General features: G+C 32.7%; 3 protein-coding genes across 3 annotated transcripts; 1 reads left to right on the forward strand and 2 right to left on the reverse strand.

Moving 5' to 3' along the window:
* Nucleotides 1–5,144: 5,144 nt before the first annotated feature.
* LOC120128684 (bidirectional sugar transporter SWEET16-like) lies at nt 5,145–5,744 on the reverse strand. Its single transcript, XM_039146314.1, has 3 exons — nt 5,580–5,744; nt 5,356–5,475; nt 5,145–5,258 (listed from the first exon to the last, which is right to left on the reverse strand). The coding sequence occupies exons 1-3, from the start codon at nt 5,604–5,606 to the stop codon at nt 5,145–5,147; spliced, it is 261 nt and encodes an 86-aa protein (XP_039002245.1). The 5' UTR covers nt 5,607–5,744.
* A 3,548-nt stretch (nt 5,745–9,292) lies between these two features.
* LOC120128723 (syntaxin-43-like) lies at nt 9,293–12,342 on the forward strand. The gene is made up of 8 exons (XM_039146353.1): nt 9,293–9,774; nt 10,312–10,594; nt 10,814–10,903; nt 11,114–11,191; nt 11,459–11,536; nt 11,632–11,697; nt 11,770–11,850; nt 11,934–12,342. The coding sequence occupies exons 1-8, from the start codon at nt 9,581–9,583 to the stop codon at nt 12,039–12,041; spliced, it is 978 nt and encodes a 325-aa protein (XP_039002284.1). The 5' UTR covers nt 9,293–9,580; the 3' UTR covers nt 12,042–12,342.
* A 909-nt stretch (nt 12,343–13,251) lies between these two features.
* Nucleotides 13,252–14,336, reverse strand: LOC120128742 (GATA transcription factor 15-like). Its single transcript, XM_039146371.1, has 3 exons — nt 14,152–14,336; nt 13,942–14,046; nt 13,252–13,858 (listed from the first exon to the last, which is right to left on the reverse strand). Exons 1-3 carry the CDS (start codon nt 14,176–14,178, stop codon nt 13,496–13,498), a joined length of 495 nt encoding a protein of 164 aa, XP_039002302.1. The 5' UTR covers nt 14,179–14,336; the 3' UTR covers nt 13,252–13,495.
* Nucleotides 14,337–19,764: the final 5,428 nt, after the last annotated feature.

Raw genomic sequence — 19,764 nt, forward strand, 5'->3', positions numbered from 1 at the left:
TGGTGATACAAAATATATGATCCCATAATCCAATCATTAGATAAAACGGAAAGATATAATTTGGGTATGATTCCAAGACTCTTCAAGGAAAGGAAGCCATTAATATCAATGAAAAAGTTATGAGTACCTGTGGGAGGCCAGAATCGAGTCCAAAAACAATTGCTTATAGATATATAAATGTATATGCCACAAGCATATTTGGTATGTTTCAATTAACTTCAACTATGGATGATTATGGATCAAGTTTTTAGTCGTCTCAATCTTAACGGCAAAAATCTACGTCGAACCTTGACGGTAATTATCTATCCTGATTCTGTATGATTCAACATCAATATTTTATTAACCTTAAATTCTCTAAACCAAAAGCAATATTCCATAAAAATTTAAACCCGAAACCAACAAAGCAACCTAAAGGGGGAAAAAAGACTTACGAAAATAGAAACAAAACCTCAAAGAAGAGAAAAAAAAAAGTTTCTCTTGGTGATTTTTATATGCTATTATAAGTTACACTTACAATCGTTTTTTTATGCATTGACTAACCCATCCAAACTTCTCTCAACTATAAATAGGAGAATAATAAATAATTAGATACATTCGAAATTAAACTGATAATTATATCAGTTTAATTAATTAAATATTTTAAATGTGATTTGCAACATAACAATTATAACAATATTATTTTCAACGTGTTCTTCTATTTATCACACTCATTTTGTGATATTAAATATTTATGTTCATAATAAATCAAAATTTATAAAAAGGATTAATCGGGTCATTATGGGATAATAAAATGAAGAGGGTTTGGAATTGGATACAAGATGGAGATGAGGATATTCCATGTTCTGAGAAATATTTACCATCCGAATAACGGAAAAAACTGAGTCTTTGTCTAAAGAAATGCGTTGAGTAATGGTGGATATAAAACCTTTCAACGAGATAATGCTTTTTCAGCTCTCTCAAGACGAAATCTATTCCCAACATATATGACATGGTTACTTACTTCGACATGGACGTTGAATGAAAGCAGCACTGCTTTCAAATGGTTTCTTTTGGATTTGGTAAAGCATTTATAATGTAGAAGGACAGGGAATCATATCTCCATGGTGACTCATTAAAACAAGGGTCCAACACGCAACCTCCAACGTGCAATTTCTCTGCCTGTGTTTGGCCATTGCCAAAAGCTAAGGTCTCAGACTCATCCCCCGTTACCATTCCCATTCTTCAGATTCCAGAGTCTTAAGATTAATCTTGCAGCCGGATATCGATAACGGGTTATATTCGTGTTTCGGATCTTATTCTTTAAATTAAATTTTATTAGATAAAAATCGTTAGTTGACCAATAATGTTGATAATGTACTTAACAGATAGTGTAATACATATTATATTATCACTTTAAAAAACATAACACGTATCACATCATTATTTTATGTGAGTTTGTATATGCCACATCATTATTTTATATAAAATGATTCATCTCACATCATCATTTTTATATAATGTATGTCACATCATCACTTCGGGTGAGATAATATTTGTTATATCATCAATTTTAATGAGTTGGCAAATACCACGTATTAATCAAATATATGTGAAAATATCATATGAGTAATATGTGTTGATCGTTAATCTTTTAACGGTTTTCATTTAACAATGATTATTTTTTTTAAAAATATTTTTATATATTTTAAAAAAATAAAGATAAAATAAATATTTTTTTTGAAATGAGATAAAGTAAATATTAAAATATTGGAGACTAATTTTATGATTATGTAGCTTAAAAACACTCTCGAATCATCAAGTGAAGGCAGTTGTTAATGAAGAAATTTCACTCATTTGCGTGTCAGGGTTCATGTTCCCCCCCCCCCTTCATTTCTGCAGATTTTAATACTGTATAACTTCACACTTTAAGTATCTGGACATGAATTAATGAAAAAGAGGGTTCCAGGTAGAGAGAAAAGGGCCTTTCTTTCTTCCCTGCAATGCCAAAACCAGCAAATTAAACTCGAGTTTTGACAGTGAGTTAAACAGACAAGACCCTGATCTTTTTATTATTTAAACACGGATTTGAAGGACCCAAGTTTAGTCTAACAAGTTAACTGGTGATGAGATCAAGAATTTTAAAGTTTCAATACGGATTTGTGATGAGCAATTACAAAACCCAGTAAGGTTAAGATTTACTGGGAGTTATGTCGAATTCCATTTTCATTGCATTGGAAATTCTAACTAGTGTAGGACCCCACAGCTTTGATGTGATGATAATGGCGAGCGCTTGGTTTGGATCATTCTTTCATCTTGAACTTCTCAGAATTCAAATATACAAATCAATTGGATTAAAAATCTGTAATTTGCAATTGAACTTCTCAGAATTCAGATATACGAATTCAGATATATGTCAGAATGCCCACTTCTAGACTCAATCTCTCTCTCTCTCTCTCTCTGGAGGAATGTGTTTATAAATGCATGGCACTTCCTTTGCTTTCTCCACTCAACTCGTGGATTTAAATCTACTTCTTCAATTGGTTTTCATGGTTGCAGGTGAGTACCTCTTGTTGGAGAAGCAGGGCACGTGCAAGTTTCCATGTTTAGCAATCTTCCCAGGTATTTTGACATGCTATTTCTAAGTGAACTTTGCACGTGCTCCCCTTCTCCACCATGAGTTCCTCAGCTTTTATGTTTCGTCTCTCATTGCCCTTGGCGATTTGCATTGCAACTTCAACTCACTTGTGAAATACTACAGATGATCAATGGCTAAAGGTAAGGTATCATTTGTCTCATTAATTTTGTTTGTTTTTCACACCCTTCCCTTCAACTTAGTTCCTCTCAAATTCTTCTTTTCTTTCGCATCTGTAGATCTATCTGAAATATCTCCTAAAACAATTCAATGTTGGTACGCATATATATATCCCAGGCCAAAAGAAGTGTTGTTACTAGGTACATGGAGGACGGGAGAGATTCTGTCCATCTTAAAACTTTTGATCTGATAGTATTTTAGTTCCATATCATTTTAAACTTTTGATCAGATAAAATGCAGGTTTGGCAGTTGTATATTATGAGATGAGTGAAAGATTAGTCTACTTTAGTTTTAAAGAAGAAATGAGTGTGGATTTTGACCAATACAACGTGGTAATGATGCAAAGGGATTGTACTTGGCGTGGTAGACTTGGTACGGAGCACATGAAGAGAAAAATACACACGACTGTCACGTTTGTCAAGATGGTTTTACAAAAATGGCAGTCAAAATGAGTGTATTTTTTCCTAAGCAAAATGCCACCACTCTTGGTTTTGGTTAAGGGCCAAATGAGTGTTGGGAATTGAAATAAGTATATGGAGAATTGAAGATTTTGTTGCAGAGCCTTAAAATGCAAGCAATGGGTGAGAACATGATTTTTTTTGTGTGTTGGGAGGGGTACTATTACGACACGCAATGCACACAATTCGAAGATTCTGCAAAAATGAAGCAGACAATGGTTTTGTCACTTGCTAAAAGTCCTGTTTGGGGGGTTCATAAACATGGCAGCGAATGTCTTTAAAAACACACTGAATCCGTTTCTCTCTTTTAATTTCTTGTTCTGCAAGTGCAAACTATTGTAATTTTTTGTTGCAGGTTCTGAATTTCGTCCTGCATGATTGCTCACGCTCACACATGCACCTTGTTTTCCTTTAATTAATGGAGGTCTAATCATTTTAATTATATACCAATCATTGATGCAAACTTCATTGGCCATAGCTATAACTACAAGGTTTACTAACGATTCAACGTTACGTAAGAAAAAGATCATTAAAACTCACGTGATCTAAATGATTAAAAAAAATCATTCTTTTAAAATCTTAAATTCAAACTATTACGTTTCCAAGTGTGTATTGTTAATATGATTAAAAATGGTACGATATTTGATATTACAAACATTACATAAGGGTAACAGCTATCATTAATGTGATTTAAAAAAAAAATTATATCTTAAATATTTTATAGTTATATTTTAATATTAATATTTCATATACTTTATCTTAAAATAGACATTTAATTTTACAGATAAAAATTCAAATGAAAATAAATACGGACTATATAAATATTATCAGACTGAGTAATAAATAATATTAATAACTATAATTTTAATGAATAACATACAAATACAACCATTACATAAATCTACCAAAATTTCAATAACAAACCATACATTATTTAATACACCATCTTATTAAATTTAGGATAAATTATGTGTGTAGTATCTAAAATATCTATTTTATTTTATTTTAATAATTAAATTTTCATTTGTTTCAAAATCATACTTAATGTTTATTTTTTATTTTATTTTATTACAATGCCTTAAAAAAATTAACGGAATTGTGAAAAACAATTATGGGTTAATTATATCATTCATTACTTAACTATCTTTTCACTCCTATTTTGGTCACTAAAGTTTGAAAATTTTCAATTTAACTATTCAACTTTCAAATTGATCATGTTTTAATGGCTCAAATTTATTTTATTAATAATTTTTGTGACATGATATTTTCTATTATTTTATTAATATATAATTAAAATAAACAAAAATTAAATTTGAAAGTTGGAGCGATTGAATTAAGAGTAATTTGAAAGTTAAGTAATTAAATTTAAAATTGAACTCCAGTGACCAAAATCGTAGTGAGAAGATAGTTGAGTGATGAATGATGTAATTTATCCATAAAAAATATCATGTTTTAACTGTTCCATTAAGTTTTTAAAACAATGAGATACCAAAACGAAATGAAAAGTAAACGTTAGGTATGATTTTAAATCGAATGAAAGTTTATGTATTAAAACGAAACAAAATTGATAGCTTAGGTACTAAATTTTTAGTTTGCCCTTAAATCAATCAATAGTTAATAAATCGATTATACATTTTGATTTGTAATTATAGGTTTAGCGTAGAAAAGTGAGACAAACGAAGGATACAACAGGAAAAGGCAGAAGCTTGAATTTTATTGGAAAGCTCCCAAAGCTTAATTAACTTACTTGAAGATGCTGTGTGATTATTGTTTGGATCCACCTCTACATCACTGTGATGAGTCCAACTGAGGTAATATGCAACTCGGAGTGAATGGAACATCTTCTGATTGCTGTATCGTCTTTGTCTAGACGCCTTGGAGTGACGAATTCATGTTTATACCTCACTCGAGCATTCTTCATTGGCCTCACTCGAAACAGACTTGTTCATATACATAACATAAAGAATCAACTGAGCTGATCCCAGGATAAAACCAGTTGCATTTGCCACCTGAAAATCTTTATAAAATCATTTCCAACACATACTTATATCCGATAAATTATTAATACGAGATTAGAAAGGAAAAGGGAAAAAGATGTGAACTTACTCCAATGTAGATATCCTTCACCAGCACTGCATAAGCAGACCAAACACCAGCATTGAGGAACAAGAAAAATGAGAGCAAAAATGGCATATACTCCACACTCTTGCTCTTTACTACTCTCCTCTGTTAGACACCAGATGACATAAATTTAGCATCTCTAGGTTGATTTTTCTTTAGATTAAACATTTATCTGGTAGATTTCATAAAATGCAGGTGAAGAAACTCACCATGACTGACAATGGCGATGCATACATGCCGATGGTTAAGACGGTTCATAAAATTCCTACCAAAGTGAGCCTTTTGGTTCCATGAATCGCCAGAAGAGTCACCGCGATCACCGCTCCAAGGACACCGACATCCAATACAGCCACCAACGTCCCCGTCTTAACCTGAAAAACCGGCATCCGAAATCGTATCTATTACGTCCACAAGATGAACACGACACGGCCCTTGCATGCATAATCTTTGAACAAAGTATGTAATTACGGCACCTTCTTTTGTTTAGGAGCATATAGGAGGAAGAGGGTGACATAGATGAGTTGCAAGATGGCACCAGCGCCATTCACTTTCATAACAAGTAATCCATCTGGATTGATGGCTCCATAGAAGGTCCACAAGCTAGTGCTCAAAAGGGTCGTTATGTAGGGTACCCCTTTATAATTCTCTGTTGATTTCTTCTTTATCACCCCCCAAAAGGTTTTTCCAAAAAAAAAACATTTAAAAAAAATTTCATGCTACTTCATAGGCTTCTTTGATTAGATGATTTTATTCACATGGGAGAAACAAAAACCAGTAGTGAAATTGCATTACCTGCAAAATGCATTTTGGTCAGAGATTGAAGTTCACATGTGCATACAAAAAAGGGTGAGAAAATAGGGCTACCCAATAATACCAACGACGAAGCTCAAGGTAGCCATTGAAGCTGAGGTCATAGTATAAGGAATAAAGCAACGGGAATCAGTTGATAAAGTTGGGATGTTTGTGTTGTGTGATGAGTAAATCAAGGTGGGAATTTAATAACTTTATATACAAGAAAGTATTTTAGATACGGATCCATCACGTGTCTTATTTATAATGTTAGAGTTTACGGTTTAAAATTTATAAGTTAAAGATTAAGATTTAGAATCATTTAAATATATCATACGGTATTCAAATAGACATGAATTAATAATCCACGTGCCTATGTGTATACATATATTGCAACACATGACTCAACATTAAGACGTATTTATTCCACATGCTTTGTTCCCAAATTCTTGTCGATGGAGGGAAAATATGTAGCATCTTTTAGCTACAATGATCAATCTTTTCCTTTTTTATTTTACTTCCATTTTAGGTTTTATTTCTCATTTCCATTCCAATGTAAGTCCATTTTCAAAGGCTACAAAATTAGGAGATTCGTTATATTATATGTTATACTCTGCCATAATAAAACAATATCATAACATGGCAAAATTCATATAATTACTTTAATATATAAAAATAACATAAATACGAAAGAATCCGATATCAATCACTCCATCACATTTCTTTACTTGGTAAGTCGATGGGTTATCCCAAAACGAAGTCCCGTGGCCGAATGACATGCTGTCCCCCTAACTGTTGATTCAGTATGAGCCAGAGTTTTAACTCTTAATTAGCTCTTAATCTACTCTATGTCAATACCAGACACTACAATTATGATAATAATCCACAAACTTTATCATTTTTAATCAGTTAAATCCTGGACGTTTCTGTATTGAATACTCATTATATAGTTCCTAACAAGTTTAATTCTCCAGAACAAAGGTTAAGTCTTGAAATATTCATTCAACACAAATGCATACCGAATGCTTCGTATTTTTCTGGTAGGTCTCATAATTTTATAAGATACAATACAAGGCTTTTAATGTAACCTACTCTATTCGTATTTAAGATTTGGACACATCCAATCAGCAAAACAGGTTTTTTAGCGCCGCTAAAAACAATTACTGTGAAAAAAAGGCCAGGAAATGCAGCGCTGAAACCAAAGTCGCAAAAGGTAGTGACGTTTTTTAGTCTAAAACGCCACTATATATATTTTCCTTTTGTGGTGTTATAAAAAACCGCCGCTATATGTTGTTACATATAGATGCGTTTGGTATAAAAACGCCGGTAAATGTATGATATATAGCGTCGTTTTACTATTAAAAACGCCGCTATTGACAATTCTAAAGTGTTCAAATTATCAAAAACTTTAGTGGCGTTTTTTTAAAACGCCTGTATTGATGATATTTAGCGGTGTTGTTATACAAACACGGCTAATTAACTCATATTTTGCAACCATTGATTTCCGCTCTTCTGTTACCCAAAATTTTTTATGTGATGGTTGCAGGCCAGATTCTTTCCTCGATAAAAGAACAATAAACAATTTACACAATAGATTTTAACCCACTGTGAAAGACGGAGACGGTTTAGACAATGGTACTTTTAAGGACATAACAAGAAGTGCCATGCACACGTTATTAGCTGCTTGTGGGTTTGAGCATTCAATGAGCAAAGTTCACATTGTGCCTCCACTATCAAATTGTACACACATTCCAAAGAGAGGCAACTGAGCAGGAAAGCTCAATAAAAGGTTGTTGCTTAACTTGTTTTGATTCTTTTGTAAAAGATGTAGTGAAGAGGATAATGGATACAAGATCCCCGCAGTGGTTGAGCTTAGGTCTTTAGTTCTTTGATGTAGTAAATGTACCCTTTTTTTTTCTCTGGTCAGCCTTCTAACCGATTTTTAATTCGATTTATACTTATAATTCACAGACATCAAATGCAAAACGTGCTCTATTCTCATTTGATCACCATAATATATTGTTATTCTCAAAGTTGATTACATTCAGGGGCGTTTGGATAGGGGAATGTGGGATTCCCATGGGAATGGAATCCACATTCCCCCGTTTGGTTAGCCCGAGAATCTCATTCCCGGTGATGTAAGATTACTAATAGTGGATTTTTTGGGATATATTATTGGGAATGTCATTATCTCCCTTTCCTTAAGTATTATTGGATTACCGGCGTTTTGGACTAAAATGTCCTTAATTTTTTTTAAAAAATATCATTCTTCTGTCATTGAATAATAAAAATTCTATAATTAAAATTTTATATGAAGTTCTGGGGTTAAAATTTTTTTTACCCTTTCATTAAACCTTTTTATATTTTCAATTTTGTAAAAAATTTATATAAATTTTATGAATTTAAATTTTTTAAAGAAAATATATAAATATTTTCCAACTTGTTAAAAAACAAATATATAATAAGGACAATTTGGTCAAATATACATTCCAATAATCTTTTATTCCTTTAACCAAACACATTAATCTTACATTCCTACTAAGCCAACCAAACACAAAATACAGCATTCCCAGTAATCCTATTCTCTGGTAATTTTACATTCCTACTGGTAATCTTACATTCCGTGAATCAAACGCACCCTCATTGCTGAAGTTCTTTCCCCTGGTTTCACTGTTTGATTATGTGTCTCATTTGTGCTCAAAAATATGAAAATGACGCTTAACGGAGTCGATCAGTTCGAATAAATAATCTAAAACAATTTTAGAGACCTTGTTGGGTAGAAGTGAAGAACCAATAACCTCGAGAAAAAAAAGAAAGCCATGCCGTCCATCTGTTTCAAATTTAGCAGTCAAATGGTTAAAAACGAGTTTTGTTATATAATTGCTTCTTTTTATTATAGTTCAGTGGCCAAAACAGAAATACTGACAAGGTTTAGATACTAACAGTGTAGTTTTGCCAAAATTGAAAGAACTAATTGACATGTCTTAAGTCATAACGTGGATCTTGACCGGGCCGAGGGACTTATGAACCGACCCTACTAACTTAACCCGACCTAATTGAAGATTCAAAATACGATTAAGAACACTAACCGCAGTTCTAATCTGAAAAACCCCAGCATAATAAAAATAAAAAAATAATCCCCCACGCCTACCGCATCTTTTCTTCTTTATAGTTTTACTTTCCTGGTGGTTTGCTTTTAAGAACGATCCTCAGCTTCGCCGGCTCTTGAGTCGGCCGTTCATCTCTGTCAGCTGCTCCTTTAACGGCCGATCGCCAACCTCCGGTCACGTGGCCATCCTTTTTTTTACTTTTTCTAGTTCCGCCATGAGAAAACCTCAATTTTTAGATCTCTAAATTCTAAATCTGAATCTAGCTTTAGATTTAATTTAGGTTTTTAGTTAATATTTTTCGTTTTAGAGCTATGGCAACGAGAAACCGGACTTTGTTATTCAGGAAATATAGGGATGCGTTAAAGAGTGTGAGAATTCCAACGATTTCGTCGGCATCGTCTTCTGCCACGAGCGGAGGACCGGTGATTGAGATGGTTAGTACTTCGTTACTCCATCCAACTCGTTCTTATACTCCTCTAAGTACCGAGGATCCTGGAAATTCAAGGTAATTCAACCTTTGCAATTACTACTAATTTGTCGATATGAGATTCGAATAAAAAATCACGATTGAGATTAATACTTGTTTTTTCCTCCTATCATGCGTGAATTTATTGCAACCTAATTAATTAGCTTAATTTAGCTGAATAAGTCTCCTTTTATTTGAAGTAGAATTGATATAGTTTAGGCTTAAGCATAATTGCAAAATTATAATGTTAAGTAATTGGTTTCCGGGGAAATGACATCTAAGAGATGCTTACAAATGAATGTGGTTGAACCTGTTTGATGTCTGCAAACAGCTCATGCTAGAATTGTTTAGTTGAGACTTGAGATATTTTGAATGATTTTGGAAGAGCTACAAAGATTATGAGGTGGTTAAGTTTATACAGTACAATGAAAGACCAGGGCTTTGCAATGAGGGATTGTAGATATATAGTACAATTGGGTTTTCTTTTTAATTTCATGTTCACATATATATAGATATATGTTTGAATGGCCATAAAACTCTGTAGTAGGAAAATAAGGGGTTGTCCATCTGTTGCAGTAAGGGTGCCAATGCAGTTACGGTAGGTCTACCTCCAGCTTGGGTAGACGTGTCTGAAGAAATAGCAGCAAATGTGCAACGAGCACGAGCAAAAATGGCTGAGTTAGCAAAGGCTCATGCAAAGGCTTTAATGCCTTCATTTGGTGATGGTAAAGAAGACCAACGGAATATTGAGGCTCTTACCCATGAGATAACTAATCTGTTGAAGAAATCAGAGAAGAGATTGCAGAAACTCTCTGCAACTGGACCTTCTGAGGACTCAAATGTCAGGAAAAATGTCCAGGTAAGGCTTATTGATGGTGAGACAAAAGGTCATCTTTGATGTTTCTCTCCCATAAATGTTTCATTGCAGAAGGGAAGATAATAATGCCTGATGTGTAGTGCTTTATCTTTTATACCCTCTGATATAATTTTAAGCTTTTATTCCCTTAGAAGATGCGCTATTATGAACTGGTTTTTTCTCTACATTTCATGCTTTACATGTTTCTCTCCTTTTTGGCAGCGTCAACTTGCTACTGACCTTCAAAACCTATCAATGGAGCTTCGGAAGAAGCAATCAACTTATTTGAAGCGCCTCAGGCAGCAAAAAGAGGTATAAAGAAGAAACTTCTCTCTTGACATTTCATTATTATATAGTATTTGGTTGCACTTTCACATGCTAAACAATCCATACAATTTCGATTTCTGACTTATTCCATTTGTATCTCTCTCTCTCTCTCTCTCTCTATCTTTTTTTTTTTTTTTTTGCACTCTTATAATGCATTTTGTGCATGTTCTAACTAAAATTCTGTTTCTTTTTTAGGGCCAGGATGGAGTTGATCTAGAGATGAACATAAATGGAAATAGGTCTAAAACAGAAGACGATGACTTGGATGATATGGTATACTGGTTTCTTTAAACCCTCTTCCTTCTATTATATACAATCTATCTGAACACATTTTAGGAAGCATGCGTTTTAGATGATTGCCAAATAAAATGTTAGGATCTTGACACTATTTGTGTGGCAATCAAGCACCAAAATGTGCCTACTTCAACTTCCATATGTTTTCCTTGTATAATCATAATATCATGTTTTGAGGGATTTATGTCTTTTACCTGATTCCAGTTTGGTGTCAAATTCTCATGTTGCACGATTATGTACATGTAGGTATTTAGTGAGCATTCTATGGCAAAGTTAAAACAAAGTGAAGCATTAACAGTTGAAAGGGAAAGGGAGATTCAACAGGTAAGTGGATTACTCTTGATCTTTCTGTCATCTGATTCTGTGTTCATATCTATCTGGAATGTATTAATATGCTTGTGTTAAAATGGATTTTGTAGGTTGTGGAGTCTGTAAATGATCTTGCTCAGATTATGAAGGATCTGTCAGTTCTTGTGATTGATCAGGTAGGAATCCATCTAGCATTAATAATAGGTTACAAACTTTTCTCAGAGTTATTAAATGCAGTCTGCAAACAGGGTACCATTGTCGATCGGATAGACTACAACATTCAGAATGTTGCAACTACAGTCGAAGAAGGCCTCAAACAACTACAGAAGGTCTTTTGTCTTTTCCCATGAAGGATCTTCATTTACATATTTTCAAGGGGTCATTCTAATTCTTGTATGGATTCGAGTTGTAGGCAGAGAGAACACAGAAACAAGGAGGCATGGTGATGTGTGCTACGGTGCTTGTTATAATGTGCTTTGTCATGTTGGTCCTTCTGATCCTCAAGGAGATACTCTTTTGATCCACAACCATGGCTTTTTCTCTCGACTATTTCCTGTTTGACCTGCCGTGTACTTTACATGTCGAGAAGCAACAATTTCCATGGCCAGCAGCATAAGAATGTCGGAAATTTGGATAGCCCCATATACTCATACGACTTTAGAAGCTCGTGTTTACTCTCTTTGATTTTTTTCGTTTCTCGTCTTCCTTTGGAGTAAATGGGAAGAGAGGGAAAGGAGGGGTTTTGAGGATTGATCTATGTAGAGCTTCTAAGTTAAATGGTGCATTCTTCTTCCTTGAGCAAGGAAAGGAGTGATTTTGATTCTTTAAAACTCGTTGGGTAGGGAATTTATAGGTGTAGTTGGTTCCCACGAGAAGACGAGGTGTGTGCATGTATCAATTCTTTTGGTTTCAAAGAAATGGAGAAATCGACTTCGTAAGAATTAAGCTCACTATATATATATAAGAAGTTGCCATTAGGATCTAGTGCCAAAGCCTGAAAGTAACAGTCATCAGCCAAGGAATCTCTATCCGTTCGGTTCTATTGACCTCTGGATATCAGCTTCGCTTTTGTTAATATAGAAATAATATATCTGATTATTAAATATAACAGCTTTCATAGCTCATTTGGTTAGAGCACCCGTTTAGTAAGCGGGAGCTCTCGAGTTCAGCCCTCAATGAAAGCACAGTTTCTATAACAAATTTTCCTCTCGTTTGTTATGACAGCCGAGGCAAGGCCATCGCCATATTCTGGTTTTTTACAGCCCTATGCGATACCATCTCTACTGAAAAAGCAAAAGAAAACAAATCAATCTTTTGTAGAGTATTTGCTGTTCCGAGAACAGAAATAGAAATTGATGAACCCTAACTAAAATTTGGGAAGTCTTTTTAGTTTAAACAGAGGATGGAAAGTATGTAAACTATACAACTCAATGAGGCTTAATGGTTGTTTAGCTTGCCAGAATCAAGCAACCCTTGGGTTTGGTGATGTTGAGGGTGATACAAGCTCATCACCTTCGCAACAAAACACCCCAAAAGATGAACAAAACTGAAAACAGAAACCAAAACCATAAACTATGTCGTTTCCAAAGTGAAGAAAAGAAATTATTATGATCTTTTAATACAGAATTCCCCTCAAAGAATCATCATTCATAACGAAACACGAGTAGAGGTGCTTTGGATAATGCATAAGTAGATGCGAATAAATGGAAATGGGTCTGCAAAACCTACGTGAAACATTAAATTCTCATTCTTCATTCATTTCCAAAGTACTATTTACAATCATCATCATCTTCAGCTATTCCCAAAAACATTACTATTTCCCAAGAGGTAAAAACAGAACAGATGTCAAGAACATGGATATTTTTCATTTCATTAACAAGAAAAGGCTAAAGAAAAACCCAGGAAAAGTCGATGAAAAACAATGAACTTTATGGGTTAGTTTTTGTTTTTTTGGTTTCTCTGTCTCTTCATAGTTCAAGCAAAAACTGAGGCACAAGACAATGCCATCAAAGAAATAGCAGCTTGTTCTTCTTCTCCCAACTTTCTTCTCCTCTGGCACCTTTGTTTCTTCACCACCCCAGATAATGATGATGAACTTTGCAACAAAACTTCACTTCCCAAAGCATATAATCTCATCTTCACTTCGTCACTAAGTCCATTAAAGTTGGCATTAAGCTTCTTATTACAATCCTCATTTGAAGTGGCAATAGAGCTGCTGTGTGATGAATCTGATATCTCTCTCTTCTTCTTCTTCTTCTTCTTCTCTTCTCCCTTGTTCAAACCCAACATTGCTCTTCTTCTCTTCCTGTGTCTGATCCCACATGCATTGCAAAGTGACTGAAATTAACCCAAAAAATCCGTGAGCTTCAAAAAGAGAAGATTTGTTGCTTTGAAAATGGGAAGTGAAGAGAAAATAATACCTTGGGACCAGCAGGGCCACCTCTCCAAAGAGGAGTCTTTGTGGTTTTGCAATCAGTACAAAACTTCTTGTTGTTCTCACTCATCGTTTCTTCACAAGACGATTTCTGAATCATAAACGGAAACCAAGTTAGTTCCATATAAGAAATTCGTTGCAATGGAAAGAAAAGACAAAAGCTTTTAAGCATTGAAGACGGTTCATTTATATCAACCTTTGCTCTTAGATCCATTATACCCATGCTGCAACTCTGTAAAGATAAAACGGAATGATAATGGTAAATGGAACAGGCTAAACAATACCAACTTGGTAACACAATCAGTAACTTTTCTCATTCACTTAAACGAAGAAAAACAGAAGAAAAACAGAGGAAAAACAGAGCAAAGGGGATAACTTTTTGCTCTCGAGAAACAAAAACCCAGAAATGAAAACAACCCTGAAGAAAGAGAATAAGCTAACCTAAAATTTGCTGATAAAAACGAAGGACAGGAAAAAAAATAAAAAACCAACAGTGAGTGAGAGGTTGTCAGAGGGGTGGAGGCAATAAACCCTAGTGGGGGATGTGTATGTAAAGACGGAAATATCCCTATGGGTGACAACTGAGCGCCGCTCCTCTGTCTTTCAATGGAATTTCGAGATACCCACGTGGCAGTTTGCAGAAGGGGCGGGGCGGGAGATGAAATTTCAGGTACTGCCAAAACAAATTTATTAGTATCACTGTCCAATTCTGATATGTTTACGTATTAGGCCCCACGTTTTTACACAATTTTTTAATAATAAATTTTATAAATGTTAATTTATATAGTTAGAATATTAAAGAAATTTAATAAAAGCCCTACAAATCGATAATATTGAGGTAACCTAATTTCATTAATTTAAAAAATATTATTTATTTGTTAATTAATTAATTTCTAGAGATAATTTTTATTTAACACATTCACATTATTCTTTATAAATTGTATTAATTAATTAAATCATATTCATGTAAAATATGATAATTAAAATATATACCCTCTCTAGTACATGGTATCAGTTAAAATTTAATACAAATTTATGTATGATAAAAAAATCACTCGCTATATAAATAACATCATTTCTAATTAGTCAATCTAAATAAAAATCAATCAACCATGACTTCACACCTAAAAAATGTCTAAAATTAATCATGATAGATCAAATATTCTCAAGCGATTAAATACATATAATACTATGTGAGTATAAAAAATCATCTCACATATACTCAAAAAGATTTACAATAGTGAATTGATAAAAATTTTCATTTGAAAGTTAGTTAATGCACAAAATCAAATACACTCAAGTAATCATTCAAGTACACATTCCGATTAACTTAAAAAATGAATAACTTTTATAACAACTCTTCACAAATTTTTGTTACAGTATGAAAATGCAACATCAAAGTTTTTGAATGCATTAACAAAAATTAAAGGTGAAATATAATTAGATTTTTTTTTGAAAGAGAGAATTCTTATAAGTATTTCTCTTATAACTCGATAAATTAAGACAACGAGAAGGGATAAAAATTACTCAAAACTATATTAATAACTAAAACACAACAATAATATCCAAAATCTGATACAAGAATCGGCCATACCGATCAACAAAATACTAGACTCAAGACCACAACATGTGCAGGCGACAGAAGAAGGCCAAACTCAGAATTATCGCTGAGTCAAAATTTCACTAGGACCCATCGACGCATATGGGAGCATCTTCACTGAACTTAAACTTGTAATGAAAGCATATGTGCACAACCTCTATGTACTCACATATCTTTAGTTCTCACATGTGTACATGGGCTAATAAAGAGATAACAACAAATACATTTTATATGATTTATATGTTTTTTGCTATGAATTGTGTTACCATAATTATATGATGTTATGTGTATTGTTTGGCTAAGAATGTTAGGTATAAGATTATAGGACTAACATGACTTAATGATAATATTATGATAATGCTAATAATGAAGATGAGGATATATACATATACATATGTGTATTTGAAAGGATATATGCTTGTGAATGATATGATAATATTAATTATTCATGCATTGTTAAGAGTTAGAGTTACATTATAAATTGTATATGCCTCAATAAGTCATGGACTTAGCGTGTGAATGTTTCACACATAGGTTTCAAGAAGATTAAGAAGCAAAGAGGAGCAAGGCATGTTAGCCTCTCCTTCCTGAAGATCAGATCAGAAAAGAGATTTGAATCCTATGTATTTTGTTATATTAAATGTAGTTGGCATGTACTAAAAGGTTTAAATTGAATATGCTCTTATATGTTTGTAAAACCGATTGTATTTTAATTAATGTAAAATATTTAGTGATTTTAATGAAAATTTGAGTTTTTAGCTATTTTGTACAAGCATATGATTTGACAGGTTAATGTGACATCTCTGACGTTACAATTAAAGTTGATTTATAACTTGATAAAGGGAAGAGTTATAAGTACATACAATAATTGATTCTTAAATCAGTTATATAAAGGGGTTATGGTCCCCAAGAAATAAACAATATCGTATTTACTCTTATCCTCGTAAGATAGTTTATACTTAAGTTAACTTTATCTTCTTGGAAGATCACAATCAAAGAAAGATTCAAGGATATCAACGACATCGTAAGAGAGGGAAGAGTTTATACCTCTAAAATTATAAAGTTAATGAAAAACCATATTCAACGACATCGTAAGAGAGGGTTGAGTGGGAACGAGGAAAGGCCAAATTCACAAAGGCCAAGAAGAAATCATCATCATCTTCGTCTCTTGCTTCTACTTCTACCGATTATTTTGCATCTTAGACTAATTTTGGTTTCTATCCTCTATATCATGCTTCAACGGAGACTCAGTCGAATTGAGTTGGAGGTTCATGAGATGCAATACAAAGCACTCAAGCATCTTCGACCGAATATGCAGGTGAAGCTTGTTGAATTAAAATTCATAATTATGGGCACATATTTATAATGTATATTATTATTATTATAAAATATGAAATAAATTAAGTAATCAATTATGTTATAAAATCATAAGGTATTAGAAGTGTCATGGAAATAAAAGTGTAGATACTATTAAAGTTGTATTTATAACTTGATGAGGGGCAGAGTTATAAGTACAGACAATAATTGATTCTTAAATCAACTATATAAAGGGGTTATGGTCCCCAAGAAATAGACAATATCGTATTTACTCTTATCCCTGTAAGAGAGTTTATATTTAAGGGAACTCTAACTTCTTGGAAGATCACAACCAAAAAAAGTTTCCAGGATTTCAAGTCATCAATTAATTCAGATACGCTTTCGTATCTAGTATTTTTATTCTTGATAATTTGACATGATTTGATCCTAATTTATTATCATATTTATTATGATTTAGATCTAACAAGTGGTATCATCGTCTAATCTTCTAACGTAAAGTATGCATCTCCGACCTCCAACGTTCATTGAGAGCCATAATCGATGTCGGGTTCACCTTAAAACCACGTAAAAACATCGCTGGAAGCAGCCTGGATTGTTGTAAATATATAATAATCCACTGAGGTGGATCTTTAAGATTCATTCCTCTTTGACGAACGTTCTGTTCTTCTTCCGGACCGAGCTCGAGCGAAGAAATATGGATATCATCGAGGCGTAACATTTCATCGCATGTAGACATATTTTGGAAATTTTGAATATTTTTCAAAAAAAAATTCTTAACAAAACACAATAAAAAACATAAACCCAAAAACCTTATTTATAATCTCAAATCTAACAGCTATAAACGTCTAATTTTTTCAAAAATCCCATCGAATTCGTCACGTCGAAGTGACGAGTTTCATGATGATCGTTGTAATATGTCCGTTGCAACTGCTCGTTGTGCAACAACTACTTTTTTTAAAACAATTCAAAGCAAACTCATCACCTCGAGGTGACGAAATTTAAAATTTTATGTGGACCCACATAATTTTTTCGCCTGGGGTATTGGGCCAAAAAACCCAAATGAGGATAACTTTGTCCAAGGTCCAAGGTTTATGTGGGAACAAACCCACTTTTTGTTCCTCAGGGAAGCCAATTTGGGCCGACGATTCAGTTCATCATCTTGGACTTTAACTGAAAATATATAAAGATTTAGAACAATAGTCCATATATTTCAAAAAAAAAATCAATTACACTTTTTCCGGTGGGTGACGATGACTCGTGTTAAGTTCATTGCATATTTCGCTGATTCGTGTGAATAGGGTATCTTAATTGAGTCGAATCGAATTGAGTTACAAATGATAAGCTATTTGAATAGATAAATTTTATTTTATAATTTAAATTTTATTTGAAATATTTTTGTGTCGAAAATTTACAAAATTTATGTCGAGTCGAGTTGTTCGAGTTTATACCTAACTTTAATTGTAAATATTTATAATATTATGGTATTATTTGATTGTGATTTAAACTGTTTTTTTATAATATACATTATATTTATGTTTCTTCTTATTTTTTTATATATGATACACACCATACAAAGTTGAGAGACTTAGCTCAAACTTGAAAATTAATATACTAATTATGAAGAACTTTGAGTTATTTAAGTTCTATTTTATAACTTGAATTAAATTTTAATTTTTTAAATTGAATCAAATTTATGAAATTGAGTAATTTTCAAATTTGTTAGTAAATTATTTTATGGAGCCAAATCACCATAAGAAGTATTAGCATGAATTAAATGTAGCTGAGATATTTATTTTTTTTCCAGAAAACAGTTGGAAAACACAATTAACATGAAAGCATATACACACTATTAACATGAAAAGAAACTATAAGTATGAAAGGAGGGTACTTGAATTTCATAGTCTCTTTAAATTCTTTAGTGTTTCTTGGACTCTAAATATTCCAAAAATTGGAATTTTGTTGGATAAATATGAAAATGTGCAGCCACCAAAAAGCCAATTTTTGGAATATTTAAAGTCCTGATAGAATCATTACATTTATTTTTGTTTAAATATTGTTTAGTGTATATATAATATATTTAATTATAAAAATATTATATTTATTTAATTAGTTTAAGAGTTTTTTTTATTTTATAGGTTCAAATTCTAATTTAAATGTTTTTTCTTTTTTTTTATTATTAATAATATTATAATCGAATCCGATGTTTAATGATATGTTTTTACAGGCTGAGATTGAAGCTAACATTATGGTTCCACTGGTTAATTTGCTTCAAAATGCTAAATTTGATATGAAGAAAGAAGCTGTATGAAGAAATAATTATGTGCTTGTTTATTTGAGTTATGCTGTGGGGTTAGTTTCCCAGCTATAAAAAAATAACAACCTGCTTGTTGGGTTCAACAATGGTCAATCTTTCCCTCTGTGATGGCTACAACTTTTAGCACTAATATTCTAAAGTATTTGTTTGGTTAGTGGTCCAACACCCATACCCAATGTGATGTTTATTTTAATTGCTCCGCCCGTGAGAAAAGAAAACTATGTCCAAAGCTCAGATTTTGAGATTCATGGAGACTCTTCAAATGCCTTTCATTTGGATGCCCCGGGCCATCTCTCATTGTTTTTGTATCCGGTCATGTACGGTTGAATTTGAATACATAACGTAATTAAAAATATTTAACATATGTACTAATTTGAATTTTTTAAGATATAAAAAATTAATCATGTATGTTTTAATACTGACATTGAGAAATTCTTGATAAACACATGTTATCTCAAGTTTTTTAGATTCAAGTAACACGTGTATTTGGTTTTAATTTTTTGTATCATATTTTTGTTTAATACGTGAATGTATGATTAAGAAATTCTTGAGAAATAGTTAACGACCGAGATTTACAG

This window comes from Hibiscus syriacus, unplaced genomic scaffold (assembly GCF_006381635.1).
Source record: "Hibiscus syriacus cultivar Baekdansim isolate YM2019G1 unplaced genomic scaffold, ASM638163v2 tig00110482_pilon, whole genome shotgun sequence".
NCBI lineage: Eukaryota > Viridiplantae > Streptophyta > Magnoliopsida > Malvales > Malvaceae > Hibiscus > Hibiscus syriacus.